The sequence below is a fragment of the Zootoca vivipara genome, chromosome 2 (genome assembly GCF_965207765.1).
Source record: "Zootoca vivipara chromosome 2, rZooViv2.hap1.1, whole genome shotgun sequence".
In the NCBI taxonomy this organism is placed as follows: domain Eukaryota; kingdom Metazoa; phylum Chordata; class Lepidosauria; order Squamata; family Lacertidae; genus Zootoca; species Zootoca vivipara.
This window is the reverse complement of record NC_142584.1, coordinates 97,053,624-97,071,578: the sequence shown is the minus strand read 5'-3', so window position 1 is coordinate 97,071,578 and position 17,955 is coordinate 97,053,624. Positions and strand designations below refer to the sequence as shown.

The window sequence follows — 17,955 nt, the reverse complement described above, 5'->3', positions numbered from 1 at the left end:
CTATTGAGATCAAACTGGCAGCTGGAGTGGTACCTTATAAACCAACAAGTTAGCTCCGCCGGTGGAGCATGAGACACTTAATTTCAGGGTCGCGGGTTTGAGCCCCACGTTGAGCAAAAAGATTCCTAGAATACCCCTGTGGTCCCTTCCAACTCTGCAATCAAACCCCTGTTCAAATCTTTGCATACTATACTAGCCACTATGGATGTGGAATCTTTATATACCAACATCCCACACAATGATGGTTTACAAGCCATAAGGAACACCATTTCAGATAAAACCACAGCGGACTTTGCTACCAAACTCTGCCACTTTGTCCTTACCCACAACCACTTCAAATTTGGACCTGTTCCTCCAGATCAGCGGCACAGCCATGGGCACCCGCATGGCCCCACAGTATGCCAACATCTTCATGGCAGATTTAGAACAACGTTTCCTAAACTCCTACCCACTCAAACCTCTCTTGTACCTGCGATACATTGACGATATTTTTATTATCTGGACACATGGACAACAGACCCTGGAAACCTTCCACCAGACATTCAATGACTTTCACCCCACCATCAACCTAACAATGAACCAATCTATGCAAGAAATACATTTTTTGGACACTACTATAAAAATACAGGATGGACGTATAGACACCACCTTATACAGAAAACCAACTGACCGACAAACATATCTACATGCTTCTAGCTACCATCCCAAACATACCAAACAATCCATCGTATACAGCCAGGCCCTACGTTACAACCGCATCTGTTCCAACTCTACAGACAGAGAATCTCACCTAAGAGATCTACAGCAAACCTTTTTAGAACTAAAATATCCACCTGATGAAGTTAAACAACAGATCAACAGAGCCAGACTGATACCTAGAGAGAACCTGCTGCAAGACAGACCCAAAAAAGAAAATAACAGAACACCACTAGTCATCACATACAGCTCCCAAGTTAAAACAGTACAACGCATCATCAGAGATCTACAGCCTCTCCTGGACAATGACAGCTCCCTTTCTCAAGCTCTGGGAGGAAGACCTTTCATTGCCTACAGACAGCCACCCAATCTTAAACAACTCCTCACCCACAATAATACAACCACCAGACTTAACATGGACACTGGTACCAGAGCCTGCAATAAACCCAGATGCCAACTTTGCTGCCACATACACCCGGACAACATCATTGCTGGCCCCAACAACATCCAACATACCATCTCAGGACTATTTAATTGCTCATCTTCTAACATTGTGTATGCCATCAAATGCCAACAGTGCCCTTCAGCTCTCTATATTGGACAAACAGGACAAACCCTACGCCAAAGGATAAATGGACATAAATCTGACATCAGGAACCAGAAGACAGAAAAACCAGTAGGAGAACACTTCAATCTCCCAGGACATTCTATACAAGATCTCAAAGTAGCTGTCTTACTACAAAAGAATTTCAGAAATAGACTGGAAAGAGAAGTTGCTGAATTACAACTTATCACCAAGCTCAAAACCATGGAGGGACCTGGTTTGAACAGAGATATCGGATTCTTATCTCATTATACATGATAAGCGATCTTCAGCCATCTCAACCCTTGCTTTTTCATGCAAAACCATTTGCAGTCGTTTGCGGTCATCCACAGCTATCAGTCAGTCAATCACCCATTTCCACCACCCTTCTGAGTGATCCCCCCTCCCCTCCCCATCCCCACCCCTTCTCTACATAAGTGCCTGGGGACTCCCATTTCACTGTATCTGAAGAAGTGTGCATGCACACGAAAGCTCATACCAAAATAAAAACTTAGTTGGTCTTTAAGGTGCTACTGAAGGAATTTTTTTATTTTACTTCGACCCAGACCAACACGGCTACCTACCTGTAACATGAAATCACTAGGTAAGCCTTAGCCACCTAGAGGTGCCAGCTTCAACTTGCTGGCCCACATCCTGCCCCTCCAAGATCTGTGCTACTCCAGCCCACCCAGCAGGGTCAGACAAACAGAACCGGGTGTGATCAGCAATCTTAGTGACAACATCCCCCCACAGCTTCATGTAGATGTTAAACAAGATGGGGGACAGGACAGAACCCTGCAGGAGACCTCATAGCCTAAGAGCCAAGGATCTGAGAAGAACACCTGCATCACTACTTTCTGGCCATGGCCCTGCAGGTAGGAGTGGAACAATGGTTAAGGTGGTGCCCTGCCTTGCTAACTACTAATACCGGTATTCCTTAAGAGGGCAACACTGTAAAATGGCTTCCTGGCTACACTTTGGACAGTCCCCTGGCAAAAGCCACAGAGGTTTGACTTTGCCTTCACCAGCACCAGCCTATACCACAGGGGTAAGGAACCTGTACCCTCCCGATGTTGCTGGACTGACCACTACAACGCTGGCCATGCTGCCTGGGGACGATGGGAGCTGGAGTCCAACAACATCTGGACAGCCACAGGTTCCCGACTCCTCCTGTACCACTTTATGGGACGAGGCAGGAGGGATGGAAAGACTGGAGTTCTCATCAAACAGAAAAACCATGCCATGGCCTTTCTCTGCTTGCCTCGCCCCGTTTCGCTTCCTCTCAAAATGCATTCAGTCCATATTTTTATCCAACGATGGAGTTTAAATGCAGGTTGTCAAATAGTTGCTTGAAAGTTAAGAGGAGCTTCTGAGAGGAGGCAGCACAAGAATTGCTTTTGGTCTTCTTCTGCCATCACCCCAACAGGCCTCCTCAATAATAGATGGGCACTCTTTACTCCTAAAATGAAGCAGAAGATGTATAAGTAATGAGAATAAAGTCTTTAGCGCTGAGAGGTTACTAGCTCTTAAATACTTTAAAGGACTTGCATTCTTAAAACAGCTCCATCCCAAGACACTTATTTTTGCTTTCCCTGTATGATCTCTCTGCTGCCCCTGTAGGATTTGGGAGCCCAGACAAATGTTTGGCTGCATGACCATTTTAAGCTGAAAAAGCAGCATGCAAATGTGGCCTTCTCTTCCCTTTTTATAAACAAAACAAAACCTTACAATTGAACATATATAGCTGTATCTTTAGGACAGTATTAAATAATGATGTATTCACAGATTTGCACACCAATTTAATTCACATTTTTATATTTGTGTTATTCCAAGGGCTTAGGACAGGTTGGAAGGGTCATCCTCTCCCTTTTTATAGCTGCACAAACACTGCAGTATAGTTGCCTTGTTCAAGGTGACACAAGGCTGTCATCAAACCCAAGACTTAAAGACTCCACAGTCAAAAAGCAGGACGGGAATTCCAGCTAATTATTTCTTCCCTTGGTTATTTCATAGAATCACAGAATGGTAGAGTTGGAAGGGTTTTATTTCATGTAATATAAAGACGCAAAAATGGGGGGTGGGGGTGAACGTATGGCTATAATTTTAAACACATGCAATGCAGCAAAATGTGAGCCAGTATAGTGGTTAAAAGTGGGTGAGCTAGGAAAGCGGGGAACCTGGGTTCAAATCTTCACCCAGCTGTGAAGCAAACCTACCTCGCATGTAAAATGGGTGCAGGGAGAGAGGGGGAGACCGAGAACCGTGTATGCTGCTTTGGATAAAGGGGGAGATATACGGTAAATGTACAAAAAACAAAATGGGCCAGTAGTGTCTACCACATCACAGTGCATGCGTGTCTAAACATAGAGGATATAATCTGGCAGAAGGGTTCCAAAGCGAATTTCAAGACTTTACAGAGATCTGAACCACACTCAGCACTATACACACTGCCACGGGCATTTGGAAAGATTGAGGGCACAAGGAGAAGGGGGCGACAAAGGACGAGATGGTTGGACAGTGTTCTTGAAGCTACGAACATGAGTTTGACGAAACCGCAGGAGGCAGTGGAAGACAGAGTGCCTGCCATGCTCTGGTCCATGGGGTCGGTCACGAAGAGTTGGGCACGATTAAACAACAAACAACAACAACAACAAATTATGTTTTATCCCCCACAAACTGGTTTTGCAGGCTGAATTTTAATACCCCACACCTCAACCCTTCTGTTTGGGAACTGCAGCCTACAAATGAAGACCATCCCAGGACAACGATGTGGTGGTGGGACTACAATGAGTGGTCACAGGAAGAGAGAGAAGACTGGGAGGAGGTGTCGGAAGCTGAAGAAGTAAGAGGACTTAGTGAGCAGGGAGAGTCTGTGGCAGAGAGAAGTCTAGAACCAGAGGCAGAAGCTGAAGCAGGAGAGGAGGGAGCCCCCCCCCCCGTTGCAACAAGTTCCCCTTCCCACTGTCTCCCAGAACCAGGAGAGGAATGAAAGGGGCAGAGGAGAGGTTGGCCGCATGCAGACGCAGTCTCTGATTGCTTGGGGGAAGGACCTGGAGAGAAGGGGACCTACGATGCCCATGAGGAGGCAGGGACTTTCAGTCTTGGTGATTTTCATTGAATAAGACCACTGGGAATGAGCTGCTGTGTTCATTAGGCCTGATCCTCAGCCAAGTCTGTGGAGATTGTGTTTTTGCTAATAGTTAGCTCCAACTTTGAACTGTGTGATTGCTGACTGACATGTTCCTGTGACAATCTCCCAATGGATCTCTGTGTGAGTGAGTGCTGTGAGGCCTCTCTCCTTCCAATCAAGAGAGGTGACTTCTGTGAGGTCACAGAAGTATCAACTTGTTTACAACATAATCCTTTTCAGGTGCATAAGCAGTGGGGGAAGAAGGGTGTCTCCAATTTTGAATAAGGGGGGGAGAGAAGTGTGCACCGACAGCTTGTGAAACAAGCTAGAAAGGCTGAATTCAGGCTCTAGTTCTTTGGGAGACCGAAAGCACATTTAAATTTCAAGTTTGTAAACAGCTTTAAACACCCACACACCCACACACCGCACAACTACCAAGAGTAGTTAAATTATTTAATACCCTACATTGCAATAATTTTCAAACATCGGTTGCAATTAACACCATAATTTGAAGGATAATTGCACTATGATCTGGCAACCCCTAAAAATGAAAGCCTGCAGTATTATTTAATAATGAGGCTGAAAGATTTAACCTTATTGTGGAAAAACATAATCCAATTTTATCCCATTAAAGGATCATATTAATTCTTGAAAAATTGTAAACAGAAAGCAATTGAAGTCAACACCAAAGAACACAAGGCAAAAAAGAAGAAGAGAGTGTGTGTGTGTTAACTTGCTCTTTGTAAAGGTGAATGGCAAGAACCACGCACATCAGTACGCTGCTAAAGAGGATCCCTTTTTACATTCCATTCCCTGGTAAATGCTTACAGGGAGCATTCTCTCTGAGATTTTAAGCACCCAGCACACAGATGTCTTGTGTTAAATTTCACACCATGTGCAAGGGTATGCCAGCACTGAACTCAATGGGTGCGTCACACAAGCATTCAACAATTAAACGGCTGCCGTTAACACAATGCATAGGTTTTTGGAACAAAATGTGTCATCTTTAATCAATGCTGCTTTTCCCATGGAAAGCATGGTTGGCGATTGCATTGTTATAAATCTGTACTTGCTGCAGAATAGCAGTTGCCAACTGGCAAGTTATGAACCATGAACAAGTGAGAAAGGGAACCATATGCGAATGGACTACCAATTTTTCAGAGCACCACCACAGGTCAAGAGCAGAAACTGGAGGTTTCCTTGGAATGAAACTAGGGAGACTCTACTCTGCAGTAGGCTGTCATACATTACACTCAAAAGCTTGTCTTCAGAATAGTAAACACCATGGGTAGGGAAACTAAGGCCCGGGGGCCGGATCCGGCCCAATTGCCTTCAAAATCCGGCCTGCAGACGGTCCGGGAGTCAGTGTGTTTTTACATGAGTACTGTAGAATGTGTCCTTTTATTTAAAATGCATCTCTGGGTTATTTGTGGGGCAAAGGAATTCGTTCTTTTTTCCCCCTTCAAAATATAGTCCGGCCCCCCACAAGGTCTGAGGGACAGTGGACCGGCCCCCTGCTGAAAAAGTTTGCTGACCTCTGGTATACACTAAGATTTGCACACACAGCTTTGTGCAACAGCTGGATAGTCTGAAATAAGAATCTACCTGGATGTCCGGCCATCCAGCATCTGCCTCTCATTCAAAGATGCTCTAATCCAGGGGTGTCAAACTCAAATTCATCGGGGGCCGCATCAGCAGTTTGGTCACCCTCAAAGGGCCGGTTGTATCTGTAGGACTATGTGTCCACTCTTTATTATCATAAATTATTGTCACTGCATTCAATTATTACTGTTTTTTGTAATAATGCAAGTAATAACTAGCTCTGAAAGCGGAAACATAGTCAGAATAATGGCAAGTAGATATTCAAATGTTCAATTATTGTACAATTTATTGAAAAATGATTTTTGGTAACTGCACTGGGTGGTGGAGGCTCGCTAGGGTTTCATGCAGGACCTTTGCAGAGCTACTAGTACCTGGAGATGCTGGGGTCCTTCTGCATGCAGGACAGATGTTCTGCCAGTGAGCCACCACCCTTCACCAAAGGGACTGGCTGAGGTTGACTCACTGAAGCTGCTCTCCTGGTTCCAGGGTTTAAGGGCCAGAAGTATAAAGCAGCATCCTATGTTTCTGAGGAGAGGGAGAGGGAGAGGGAGAGGGAGAGGGAGAGGGAGAGGGAGAGGGAGAGGGAGAGGGAGAGGGAGAGGGAGAGGGAGAGGGAGAGGGGAAGGAAGGAAGGAAGGAAGGAAGGAAGGAAGGAAGGAAGGAAGGAAGGAAGGAAGGAAGGAAGAAAGAAAAGAGGGAGTGGGAGGGAGAGAGGAAGGAAGGAAGGAAAGGGGGGAGAGAAAGAAGAGTTGGAAATAAGGAAGAGAAAAAAGAAGGAAAGAAAAAGAAAGAGGGAGAGAAGACGGAAAGGGAGAAAGAAGGAAGTAGAGGGAAAGAAAGAATAAGAATGAGGGAGAGGAAGAAAGTTGGGAAGGACGGAAGGAAGGAAGGAAGGAAGAAAGGAAGAAAAGAGGGAGCAGGAGGGAGAGAGGAAGGAAAGATGTGAGAGAAAGAAGAGTAGGAAAGAAAGAATAAAGAAGGAAAGAAAAAGAAAGAGGGAGAGAAGACAGAGATAAAGAAGGAAGGAAGGAGAGGGAAAGAAAGAATAAGAACGAGAGAGAGGAAGAAAGAAAGGGAAGGGGGGTCGCCGCCTTGATTCAGCGCCAGAAAAGAGCGCGAAGGGACCCAGGGGCATAAAGCATTTCCCCAGCCCCAGCTGTTTGTCGGCGCTTTGTTGGCACGGCGCTTCAGCAGCAAGGTCCCACTGCTGGGTCCCGCTGGCTGGGGCGCTCGGCGGGCCACATGACGAGGTCTGGCGGGCCGGATTTGGCCCCCGGGCCTTGTGTTTGACACCCGTGCTCTAATCTCTGCAGCTTCCACCACTGCTCTTTGAGCACATGCTTCCATAAAATTGCTATTTTCCCCCCTTATTGTGTGCCATATGGTACTATATAATGGGAACTTATACAACAAGTGGCTGCAAGTGGCACAGTGATCCTGCAAGACACAATTAATGCAATAAACAATCATGAAAAAGAAAATCTGCTCAACAGCAGCAAGGTTAAATTCATAGGAGAAAAAAAATGAAATTTAAAACTACACATTGTGATATTGATTTAAGCCTTCTTCCTAACTCGTCAAAAAAGAAAGAAAAACATAATTCATAAACTACTGATTGTCAGTTGTTCAGAGCACTCTGGCATAATTTTTTAAAAAATAAGCCGTGTACATCTGTTTTAATCTGCAAGTTTTGTACTTTAAACACTAGATAATGTAACTAATCACTGCAGTAATATAAACCAGGGAGTCATGCCTTTTTAAAAGAAACATCAGCCAAGAACTTGCAAGCCAGAGCATCTTCCCAAATCCTGGATGTGTCATGTTTACATATACAAACGTCAGTAAGAAGAGACACATCAAAATCCTCAAGAGCGAGCAACTTTTTAATTTTTATATATATATATATATATAAAAGAGGGGGCGGGGAGGTTAACCTGTTATGCGTTTACCCAGCACAGGAATTTTGAAATCAAAACACAAAGAACTATTGCAACTATTTCTACACTTTGGCTGCAGATGGTTAGAATATACATATGGCCAGAGGTTTTGAGTTATCTGTTAACAAAAGTTGGCAGTTCTATTCCCAGCATACCATGAAGCTGCTGAAGGGGTACAAAATTTTCACTGAAGGACTGATCATTATACAGTACCTTCCTACCTTAACCAACCCCTCCAATTATATATTTTTTCTTTTTTTTTTGGCAGGGTGTTGGAGGGGCACAAGAGGAGAAATTCAGACTATTGAAGACATCACATCCCTGCCAGACACCCTCAGGGGAAGGTTGTCAGAATAAGTGCTCAGGCAAATAACTTTTAAAGAGCCTGTTTCATTCGCATTGGTAAATGTAATTGAGCCTAACATTCCACAGCTGGCCTGGGTAATTAATGCCAGCCCTTGCACAGAAATCTACCATTACATCCTTCTGCTTTCACATACATCTCAGGGTCAAATTAATGTTGTCAAAGCAGCACATGTGACAGCAAGCAGAAAATAGGACCACTGTCTTGCTTCACCGGCATGCTGGGTTTTATTTCTTTTGTTTCCTTTAAAAAAAATTAAATCATCCAAAAATAATCTAAATATATCAGTGAAGTAAACTGATCTTCATGGGCTGTAACTTTAGAAGGATTGATTCATGCAGCGAATTAGAAAATGCAAGAGCAATTTCTTTTTAAAAAAAGTAGAATTGGGGAAGGGTTAAAAATCCATCCTGTCTGAAAACACAACACTGAGCTAAATGGGACCAGGGATCCAATTTGGGATAAGGCAGCATCCTATGTACCTAGACATTCAATTTTTAAGTGACAAGCAGTTCATACTTTAATTTCATAGTCTCTGTAGCCAACAGCCTACAACTTAAAACAGACACAAGTTAAAGGGCAGCTATCAAAAGCCATGCAAGGAAATGCATGTTTTAATCCCATTAAAAAAGCTTTGGCCTTTTTTTACCCACATGCAAGGAAACGCCTCACCACAGGGTTTTTGTAGGTTTCAATCTCCACATTGCAAAAGCAAGGAGAATGCCTACTGGCATCCGAAGCGTTCCATCAATTTGGAAACCTATTCTTACGGGGAAGCACATTTGGAGTTGGGGCCAAGGATGGGCTTGGCACTAGGCCTTCAAAAGTGGAAACCGGCATTTATTTCAGCGGCGACTCAATGTATTTAACAAGCATAACAGGATCCTGCTTGGTCTGGGACCGCAAAAAAAAGAGGGAGCGAGTGGCATTATGTTTAATGACAAACAAGAGTTTTAATACTACGATATGCCCACAAGTGCAGTGGGGATCTCCAAGTAACTATAAGGCAATCCAACAATGCATTTACAAGACGGGCCAACCAAAGACATTTTATTGCCTGAGACCAGTGACAAGATAGCACCTTCCTTTCCATTCTACATACAAAAGCTGACATGCAATAGAGCCTTACTCATTGCGGACAATGAGACATTTTCAGTGCACCCCAGGGCAACAGGCTAGCTTAGATGTCTCTTGGGCACAAGAGCTCTACTGGCTCAAGCCAACTGCCCACCTAGACCAGCATCCTGTTCTCAAAGTGGTCAACCAGAGGCCTATGGGAAGCCTGCAAACAGGACCCAAGTGCAATTGCACTCTCCCCCGCTAGCTCACGTCCTAAACTTTGCTGCTGCTCCTGGACCCCAGCACCTGTGTAGGAGGGAGTTCCCTGAAAACTCTGCCCAACGGTAGGGCCGGTCCTTTTACAAAATAAGGGGGAGAGGTGGACATCCAAACTCATTTTCTGTACCCGCCCCAAGGTTATTTTGTGGGAACCCAGACAATCAAGAAGGGTCTGCTAAGTATTAGTTCGTGCCCATCAAAACATGAATCAAGATTTTAGAGTTCACAATTTTTGGTAAGAATATTTCCAGTGTGACTCGCAGTCTCTGTGTATTATTAAGTAGAGGCAGAAGCAGAATCACTGCTCAGTAGCATGTACACACTCTTCCCGTTTCTATATCTGGCCAACAAGTTCCGCAAGTTTTCCTGTAGGACCTGTTTGACCAGCAGATTGGAACAGAAGGAATGTGTCTGTACACTATGATGCCTCTCAGAGATTATTACCTGCCTCCAAGCCCTAGGCTAAATAAAACTTTGCCATGAGATGCATCAATAAGTGTTCTAGCAGAACCACTGCTTATCACATCTGGGACATCTCTCCTTTAAGCAATGGGAGACATTCTAGGTTAATCTCTCTGAGCAAGAAGATACCTGGATGCCCTTTGGCACAGCTTTTGGTTAAACGCAAAGAATACAGAGTGACTATGCAATGTTGAATGTTCTCTGTTAACTCTGTTCTGTTTCCCATATGTTTCTGTTGAAAATAATCCAGGAACTAGTAACTTGTACATTTACCACTAATAATGAGCCATATGTCATGGATATTGGTTCAAATTTATTAAGCTGGGTTTTTTTACAATATACAAGTAACATGAGAAGACTTGGTCTATTGATTTTGTATCATTTATGATGATCCTTATTAAACCCCACAAAAAGTTATTTAAAAAAAGAATACAAAGAAAAATTGTTACTATTATGCTAATGTGTGGCCTGAAGTTTAGCACAGACCCTCCTCCAAATCATATGCCTTAAATGTCTCCAAAGCAAAAATGTATTTGCGAAAATTTATCGAGAAAGCAGGCTCCATAGGAGTAAAGAATTAAATTTTGAAATAAAAATAATTGCATTTTATAGAAAATCTAGCAGCAGCTATAATTTACTGCCCTGCATTATAATTCCACAGTCCTATTTTATAATTCTACCAACTGTAATCCAACTGCTGTTGGATGTCCCATGGGTAGTTTACACCCCATAGCACAAGTACATGTAACTACAGTGGTACCTCGGTTTATGAACACAATTGGTTCCGGAAGTCTGTTCATAAACTAAAGCGTTCATAAACTGAAGCGAACTTTCCCATTGAAAGTAATGGAAAGTGAATTCATCCATTCCAGATGGGTCCGCGGCGTTTGTAAACCGAAAATTCGTAAACCGAGGTGTTCATAAACACAGTTTATCAGCTGTGGCAGATTCCAGATCATAGCTCACACATCTACAAGTCATAACTTAAAGGTGCAAACAGGACTGAGACTTGCAGTTAAGTTAAATCAGCCAAACTTCTGAAAGCATTCAGAACTGACTGTCCAAGATCACGGTGCCAACTTGCACTGCACCTGCCTAAAGGAAAGCAGAGCACCAGCTTGGCTGCAGGAGTTGCTGGAAGGAGGTGTGCCAGGCTCCATCCAACGGTCTCTGGAAATACACTCCGGATTTCTGTAGGACAGGGTTTACTCCTTAGCCTTTTCCCTAAAGCATACTTAGGATAATGTAAAGCAGGCATCCCCAAACTGCGGCCCTCCAGATGTTTTGGCTTACAACTCCCATGATCCCTAGCTAACAGGACCAGGGGTCGGGGAAGATGGGAATTGCAGTCCAAAACATCTGGAGGGCCGAAGTTTGGGGATGCCTGGTGTAAAGGCAGGTTGCCCAGCAGCTTTACTCATGTTCACAACAGCAAAACACAGGGGAAAAAAGGAAGCAAGCAGGGCTGCAAGACCCCACCAACAGCCTCCGAAGAGGAATGATAAAGCACCTTCTTGGCATCTTTCATTTTACAGTCGAGAGTAGAAGAAATGCCCTGCTGGATCAGCCTCAAAGGTCCCCCTCCCACTTCCCTGCTCTAGACAGGTGTCTGTGAAGCACCACGAACAGGTGAAAGCTCTCACAGGTTTACTGCCTCTGGAAATTGAGGTTCCACTTAGCTATCCCAGGTAATAGCTCTAGTTACAGGTAGGTAGCCGTGTTGGTCTGAGTCAAAGCAAAATAAAAAAAATATTCCTTCAGTAGCACCTTAAAGACCAACTAAGTTTTTATTTTGGTATGAGCTTTCGTGTGCATGCACACTTCGTCAGATACACTGAAACAGGTAATAGCTGTTAACTAATCAGCTGTAGAAATTAGAGTTCTTGGTGAAGTCCAGAAATAAACAGTAAATTGCAAGAACTCGGGTCAGGAGGAAGAGGAATTTCAAGTAAGTCTTCAAAAGGTTTTATTTATGTAATGGTAAGATGAATTCAAATAGGAACCAATTCCAGTATGATAATGAAGCAAATAAAAAATAAATTCCAGTGGAAAAAAAATCCCAGGACAAGGCCCTGTTTCGCCAATTCTTCATCGGCAATGTTTTAATGGTCAGTGTACCAAGTATGTTTACTGCCTCTGGAAATTGAGGTTCCACTTAGCTATCTCAGCTAATAGCTGTTAACTAATCAGCTGGCACGATGAATCTGTAGTAGGCTGTGGACAAAAATTCCACTTGATAATTCAGGAGCTTGTTGGTGTCCAGGACACTTGCAGAAGTCAAGAGCTTTTCAGTCAAACCCCAGGCAATGGTGTCTGAGCCACAGAGGGGGATGGACGCCCACCCACCCCCCACATCTGTTCATTGCTCTGGGTAGGGCAGGGTGGCTTGGCTTGCTTAATCACAGGGACAAAAGAGGAACAAGCACTATCCTTGGCTATGACCCCCAAAAACTTGTTGGAAGCCAACCAGAACAGGCTCTTGAACAGGCCAGAAGTGAATGTCAAGCGTCTCTGCATAGGCTATGAGCGATACAGAAGTGTCCTGTTGCTAGGGAAGTCTGAAGGAAGAAATGTTTGGAGTTTCAGCAAAGCAGAAAATAAACCATTCCTGGCAGGCAATGGGGGAAGAAGGGGGAGAGAGAAATAATCCATTTCCCATGCAGAAATCCATGCCAATCTTTTGACATAAAGCAAGGGAGGCAGCTGGCAATCACATGCCTACACTTAAGAAACACACAGGCAAGGAGTCATCCTCCAGCAAAGGAGCCGAATGTTCCAATTCGAAGGGATTCATCACCGCGGGAGGAGTCGGTCTCTCCGGAAATTACTCTAGGTCCAGTCAAGTGAAATATTTGTTTGGCTCCCTAATAGAGTTTGCCACCAGACCCAAGGACTCACCACTTGACAAACTGCAGAAGCCCTTACCCAGAACCGTCTGTGGCCAGGGGCGCTGGTGCAGTTCTTAAAAAGAACATCTCCAATTGAACGGGAGCTGCAGGGCTAAAGGAGCCGGCACAAGCCGTAAAACTTAGAGCCGAGTCCCCAAGGGAAATGTGTGGAGGGTGGCTGTAGAGAAGAATGCAGTTCGGATTACCCAGGAGAATCAGAGCATCATTCCCAAATAATTACTGCCTTGGCATCAAAACAAAGCCAAGATGCTCCCCTCAGTGTCTCTCTCCTAGGGTGACTCTGTTATTTTCAAACTGGCAGAGGGAGGGAGAGAGGGCGAGGAGAGGGGGGGAAGGCAGACTTGATTTGTGGCTGCATTCAAAAAAACAAACAACAGCAGCAGTAAAAAGCTCCCTGAAGGTGGCTTTGCCCATCGCAACTTTTGCAGTCAAAGACTGCAAAGAAGAAATGCAAAGAAGACAACTCATTCATCTATATAGGCAGCAGAATGATCACACACACAAGTAATCTTTTCTTGGTGAGGGTGGTGGGACATAAACACTTGAAGAGCACATTATTTTGGGAGACTTTTCTTTTTTTAAAAAAAACAACTTTGTGGTTCTCCAGCCTTTCTTTTTTAAAAACCTAGTAAGAGTTCCCCATCACTTATCTTGCTCTGTGTGATCTTTTAGGAGAGTAATAAAACTCTACTTAGAACCGATACGCATCTGAGGCACACTCACACCCTGCATTACCCAGCAATTTCCTTCCCATAGAAACCAAGCCCTCCCCTTTTCTAAACACACCAGCTACCACCCTCATTCGCTTCCCAAGGACCAGCCACCTCCCACACTGCTCAACACAAGAGCTTGTTGGGTTTATCCACTCCCAAGGCAACTTTTATAGCTCAAACAGTGTCCAACAAGTGTGAACCAAGCCTCGTCCAGGAATGGGACTGAGAAGCAGCAGCATCTTCGTCCTGTGATGGAAAGCATGAGACGGGACTTATTCCTAGCACAGAACAATAAGAGGAGGAACGGGACCAATGAAGTTTCTCTTTCTGAAGGCTTGGCACGCTCTTTATAGAGCCACCTCGTATCTCAGGAACTAGGATTGGAATCCACCGTTCCAAACAGCAAAAGTCCCCGTCTTCCTTTGAAGAAAGAGCAAACTTCAACTAGTTTTTTTTAATATTGCTTTTACAGGTCTGAGATCCCAGGATGTATTCAGTTTTCTGCCTGGTTTTTTTTTTATGGGATGTGTGTTGCCATCAGGGTTTTAAGAAGCAAACCCGACCTCACCCTACAGATGGGGCAGATTAGAAATTTTGAACCATCTAATTTGGGGGTGGATCATAGCTCAGTGGCAGAGTTTCCGCCTTGCACACAGAAGATCCCAGGTTTACTTAGATCCCTGGCATCTCCAGAGAGGCTGACAACAAAGCTGGTCTGAAACCCCGGAGAGTCATTGGGTCATCAGTACAGAAGATTGCTGAGTGGGATGGACCAATGATATGCCTCTGTATAAGGCAGCTTCCTACACCTTCCTATCACTCAGTCCAGCACCAGTCAGTTATGCAGCTCTAGAATGCAACAGAGCTTACCCAACCCTGATGGGTGGACTAAATCAGGACTTTCACACCTGTCCAAAAAAAAAAACCCACTTGAAACAGAGCATGATGTGACCTTGACCCTGACCTAGCAGAGAGCCATTTTACGAAAATAAGTAGATAAATGGAATCTTGAGCAGGGTTATGTCCTGCTTCCATTGCTAGGGGTCCCCAAATCCCATAGGTCACCTTAAGAATTCCCAGCACATATTTCTGTCCTGGCTAAAGCAAGGCACCTCTCTGACTCACGTCTCAAAAGCACCTTTCCCTGCATAGAATCTTAGAATTGGAAGGGACCCCCAGGGTCATCTAGTCCAACCCCTGCAATGCAGGAATTTTTGGCCCAAGGCAGAGCTCGAACCCACGACCCTGAGATTTTGAGAGCCTCTACCGCCTGAGCTACACGTCAGCTCCATCAACCCAGCACACATCCCTTCGAGACGGGTCAAGCCAGAGGTCCCCAAAGTGTGAAGACGCCCCCAGTGCGTCGTCCCTGACTTTTTAACAAAAACCAGGCACACCCGGACTCCACACACAGACCAGAAGCCCCCGAGGCAGTCCGAGAAAGAGCGAAGCTTCTCCTGCGCCACGAGCCCCGTTCCCTTGTCCGCAGACTCGGTGCACTGCGGAGGATAAAGAGAGGCTCCCCCCTCCCCCCCCAAAAAAGCCTCCAGGACCAGCGGGAGTCTCGCCGTCGTCTCCTGGCTCGCTGCTCCGTCTCAGGAGGCTGCTGAAGTTCGTTCGCAGCCCCGCAAACTTCCCCCGAAGTCGCCAGCAGCACCCCAAAGAAGCCGGCAGCGTCTGCAGTCGAGGACACAGATCTCAAAGCAGCAAGCAAAGCGTGCTCCTCGCACCAAACCAGGGAAAAAGTGGAGGAATTCGAGTCCCGCAGCGGCGAAGCGCCCCTCGCCTCCGCGCCAAAGTCCTCCAAGTGCAATCCCCTCTTCTTCTTCGCACCCCAACCCTGCACCATGCAAACCAACCAGCCTCCCCCCCCATTTCCTTTCCTTTTACCTTGTCTGACGGCTTTGAAAAGGACGGGGTCCTTGCAGCTGCGGATAACTCCCAGCACGTCGTAGCGGGGCAAGCCCGACACCCGGATGCCCTGCACTTCCAACAAGAGCTCCCCTTCGCCCAGTTTCCCGTCGCCTCCGCTGTCCTCCTCCGCCGTCGCCCCGACGTAAGGAAACTCTCCATATTCCGCTCCCCCCAGGATGGTGACCCCGAGCTGGCCCTGAGCCCCGCGGCTCACCGCGCACTGGTGCACCTTGGTCGTCCAGTGGTTCTTCTTCTGGATCACTTTCGACATGGCGCTGCTCGCCGAGTCCGGAGCTGCTGCGCGAAACAAACACCACCAGCAGCAGAGCAGAAAGAGGGAGAAAGGCGAGGCAGGCAGGCAGGCGCGCTGGGGCCGTCGAGCCAGCCTTCCCCGGGCGCTCCCGGCAACTTTCAAGCCATCACCGAGCAAACTTCGCGCAGGTCCTGCCCGAAGCGGCGGCGGCAACAGCAGAAGCAGCGGCAGCGAGCGCCTCCTCCGACGGCGCCTTTGCCATCGAGCCGGCCCTGGTCCCTCAGCAAGAGTCCGGCGGGCGTCCCCTCGTCCTGCCGCTTTCCTTCTTCCCCTAGTCGTGGTAGGCAAGCCTCCTTTCCCGGCGCAGTTTTCCCTCCGTGCGGCTCCGGGTCCCACCTGGGAAAGTGGAGGAAACAAACAAACCAAAAGGTCCTCGTTCCCTTTCCTCCTGGCCACTTTCCCCGCGACTTCTTTCCCCTTCAGTTTCGCCTCCGAGCGAGCGCGGCTCCTTTAAGCGCGGACGAAGGCGCCGCTTGTTTTGTTACATTTCACTCGGGTCGCTTCTTAGCAAGACCAAAGCAAAGCGAGCGAGCGAGCTAGAGAGAGAGCAGCGATAGGCACCGCTGGCGCAGGCGCCCGGCACAAACTCCTCCCTCTCCTCCTCCTCCTCCCTGGCCGCCTCCCCTTGGAGAAAGCGCGCCGGGGCCCTCCTCTCTCCCCGGCATGTGAGCGCGCACAGAAGTGCCGGCGGGGAGTGAAGCCGTTGCCCTTAAGGCTGAATTGCCCATAAGCAGCAGCCCGAGACCAGAATCTAGGCTGGCCAGATGTTTCTTATTTGTCCCCTTTGTTTTCCGAGGCTGGCCCAGACGATCGGCATAAAGGTCGGCGCTTGAGTCCCAGAGTTGCAGCACATGTATACTTCTTTTTTTTAAGTGAATGCCTATCTATATACATACTCTCTTTCTGTTGCTTTATTGAGCCAGAAAGTGTACTACCTGAGACGAAATGTACTTAAGGCTGCGCTTAATTCATCAAAAAAAGGGAGTTGCTTCGAAAACACACAGACAATTGTGCTGCGATGATGCTAACGCTTTATTTACCATTGGATTCAGTTGGACTTACTTCTGAGTAAGCACGTCAGGATTGTGCTGTTACTTAGCTACACCGTAATCCTAGGGGAGTTTAGTAAGAAGTACATACTGTAGAAGCATACATCCTAAGAAGTTGCTTTTTAAAAAAGTGAGATTTTAATTGTTTTTACTTAGAGAAAATTTATTAATTGGTGATTTTTTTAACCTACCTTCTCTGTCTTGGGATATTAACGTCTTGAAAGATGTAACCAAATACTAGGGTTCCCATACTGTATTTCGAAAAGTAAAATTCCTGATGCCAAAATTGCAGAGCTTTTTTTTTAAGAACAAACCCAAAATGTTGTGCTTCTTTGGGCAAACCTAACCCAAAAATAGTGATTTTAAGCTTTTTGAGCTGCTCCTGCTGCTTTTTCCATCATTTTGCCATACATCCCTGACATTTTGCCAATTTGGCGAAATCCCCGCCCCCCACGCCAGTTTTACACCCGGAAACCAGGACAAGTTAGGAATTTTTCTGATGTAGGGTGAGCCTACCAAATACAGCAAAATTATATGTAATTAGATACTAGTTGTGATGTGGCAGTAAACAATTATGGAAGCAATTTTGTTCCTGTTTGAGAGCGAAATTCTGATTAAGTTGAATTCACAGAATTTACAGCCCATGATCCAACTTCCAGAAATATTGGTGCACATCTACATTCACCTGTCATAGGAGATGATCAGTGCCATAAACTGGGACAGCAACTACCACTTTTTGGGGGTGGGGGGGTGAGAAGAGCCTTGGTTGGTGATTGGTGCCAGGAATTGCACCAGTACCATGAACAGAACTCGTAGACAAAGAAGGAAGTTCATGAGGAAAAGTCTTATTTCACATGAACATGAGCATGTATTATTTATTAAAGCTTATAAAGCATACTTTTTATTTTAAGAACAGCTCAACTGAACATCAGAAAATGAAAATAA

At 45.8% G+C, this 17,955-nt stretch overlaps 1 protein-coding gene across 26 annotated transcripts in view; it reads right to left on the bottom strand.

The window, feature by feature from the left end:
* MAGI1 (membrane associated guanylate kinase, WW and PDZ domain containing 1) overlaps positions 1 to 16,547 on the bottom strand; it is a 465,951-nt gene extending 449,404 nt beyond the window's left edge. For 9 of the 26 annotated variants that reach the window (XM_060271302.2, XM_060271313.2, XM_060271303.2 and 6 more), the window contains exon 1: positions 15,625 to 16,541. In XM_060271302.2, coding sequence (XP_060127285.2) covers positions 15,625 to 15,919 — 295 coding nt within the window. In that variant the 5' untranslated portion in view covers positions 15,920 to 16,541. Of the gene's footprint in view, positions 1 to 15,624 lie in introns of all 26 variants that reach the window. The other 17 variants (XM_060271305.2, XM_060271312.2, XM_060271319.2 and 14 more) reach the window with 6 other exon arrangements.
* Positions 16,548 to 17,955: the final 1,408 nt, after the last annotated feature.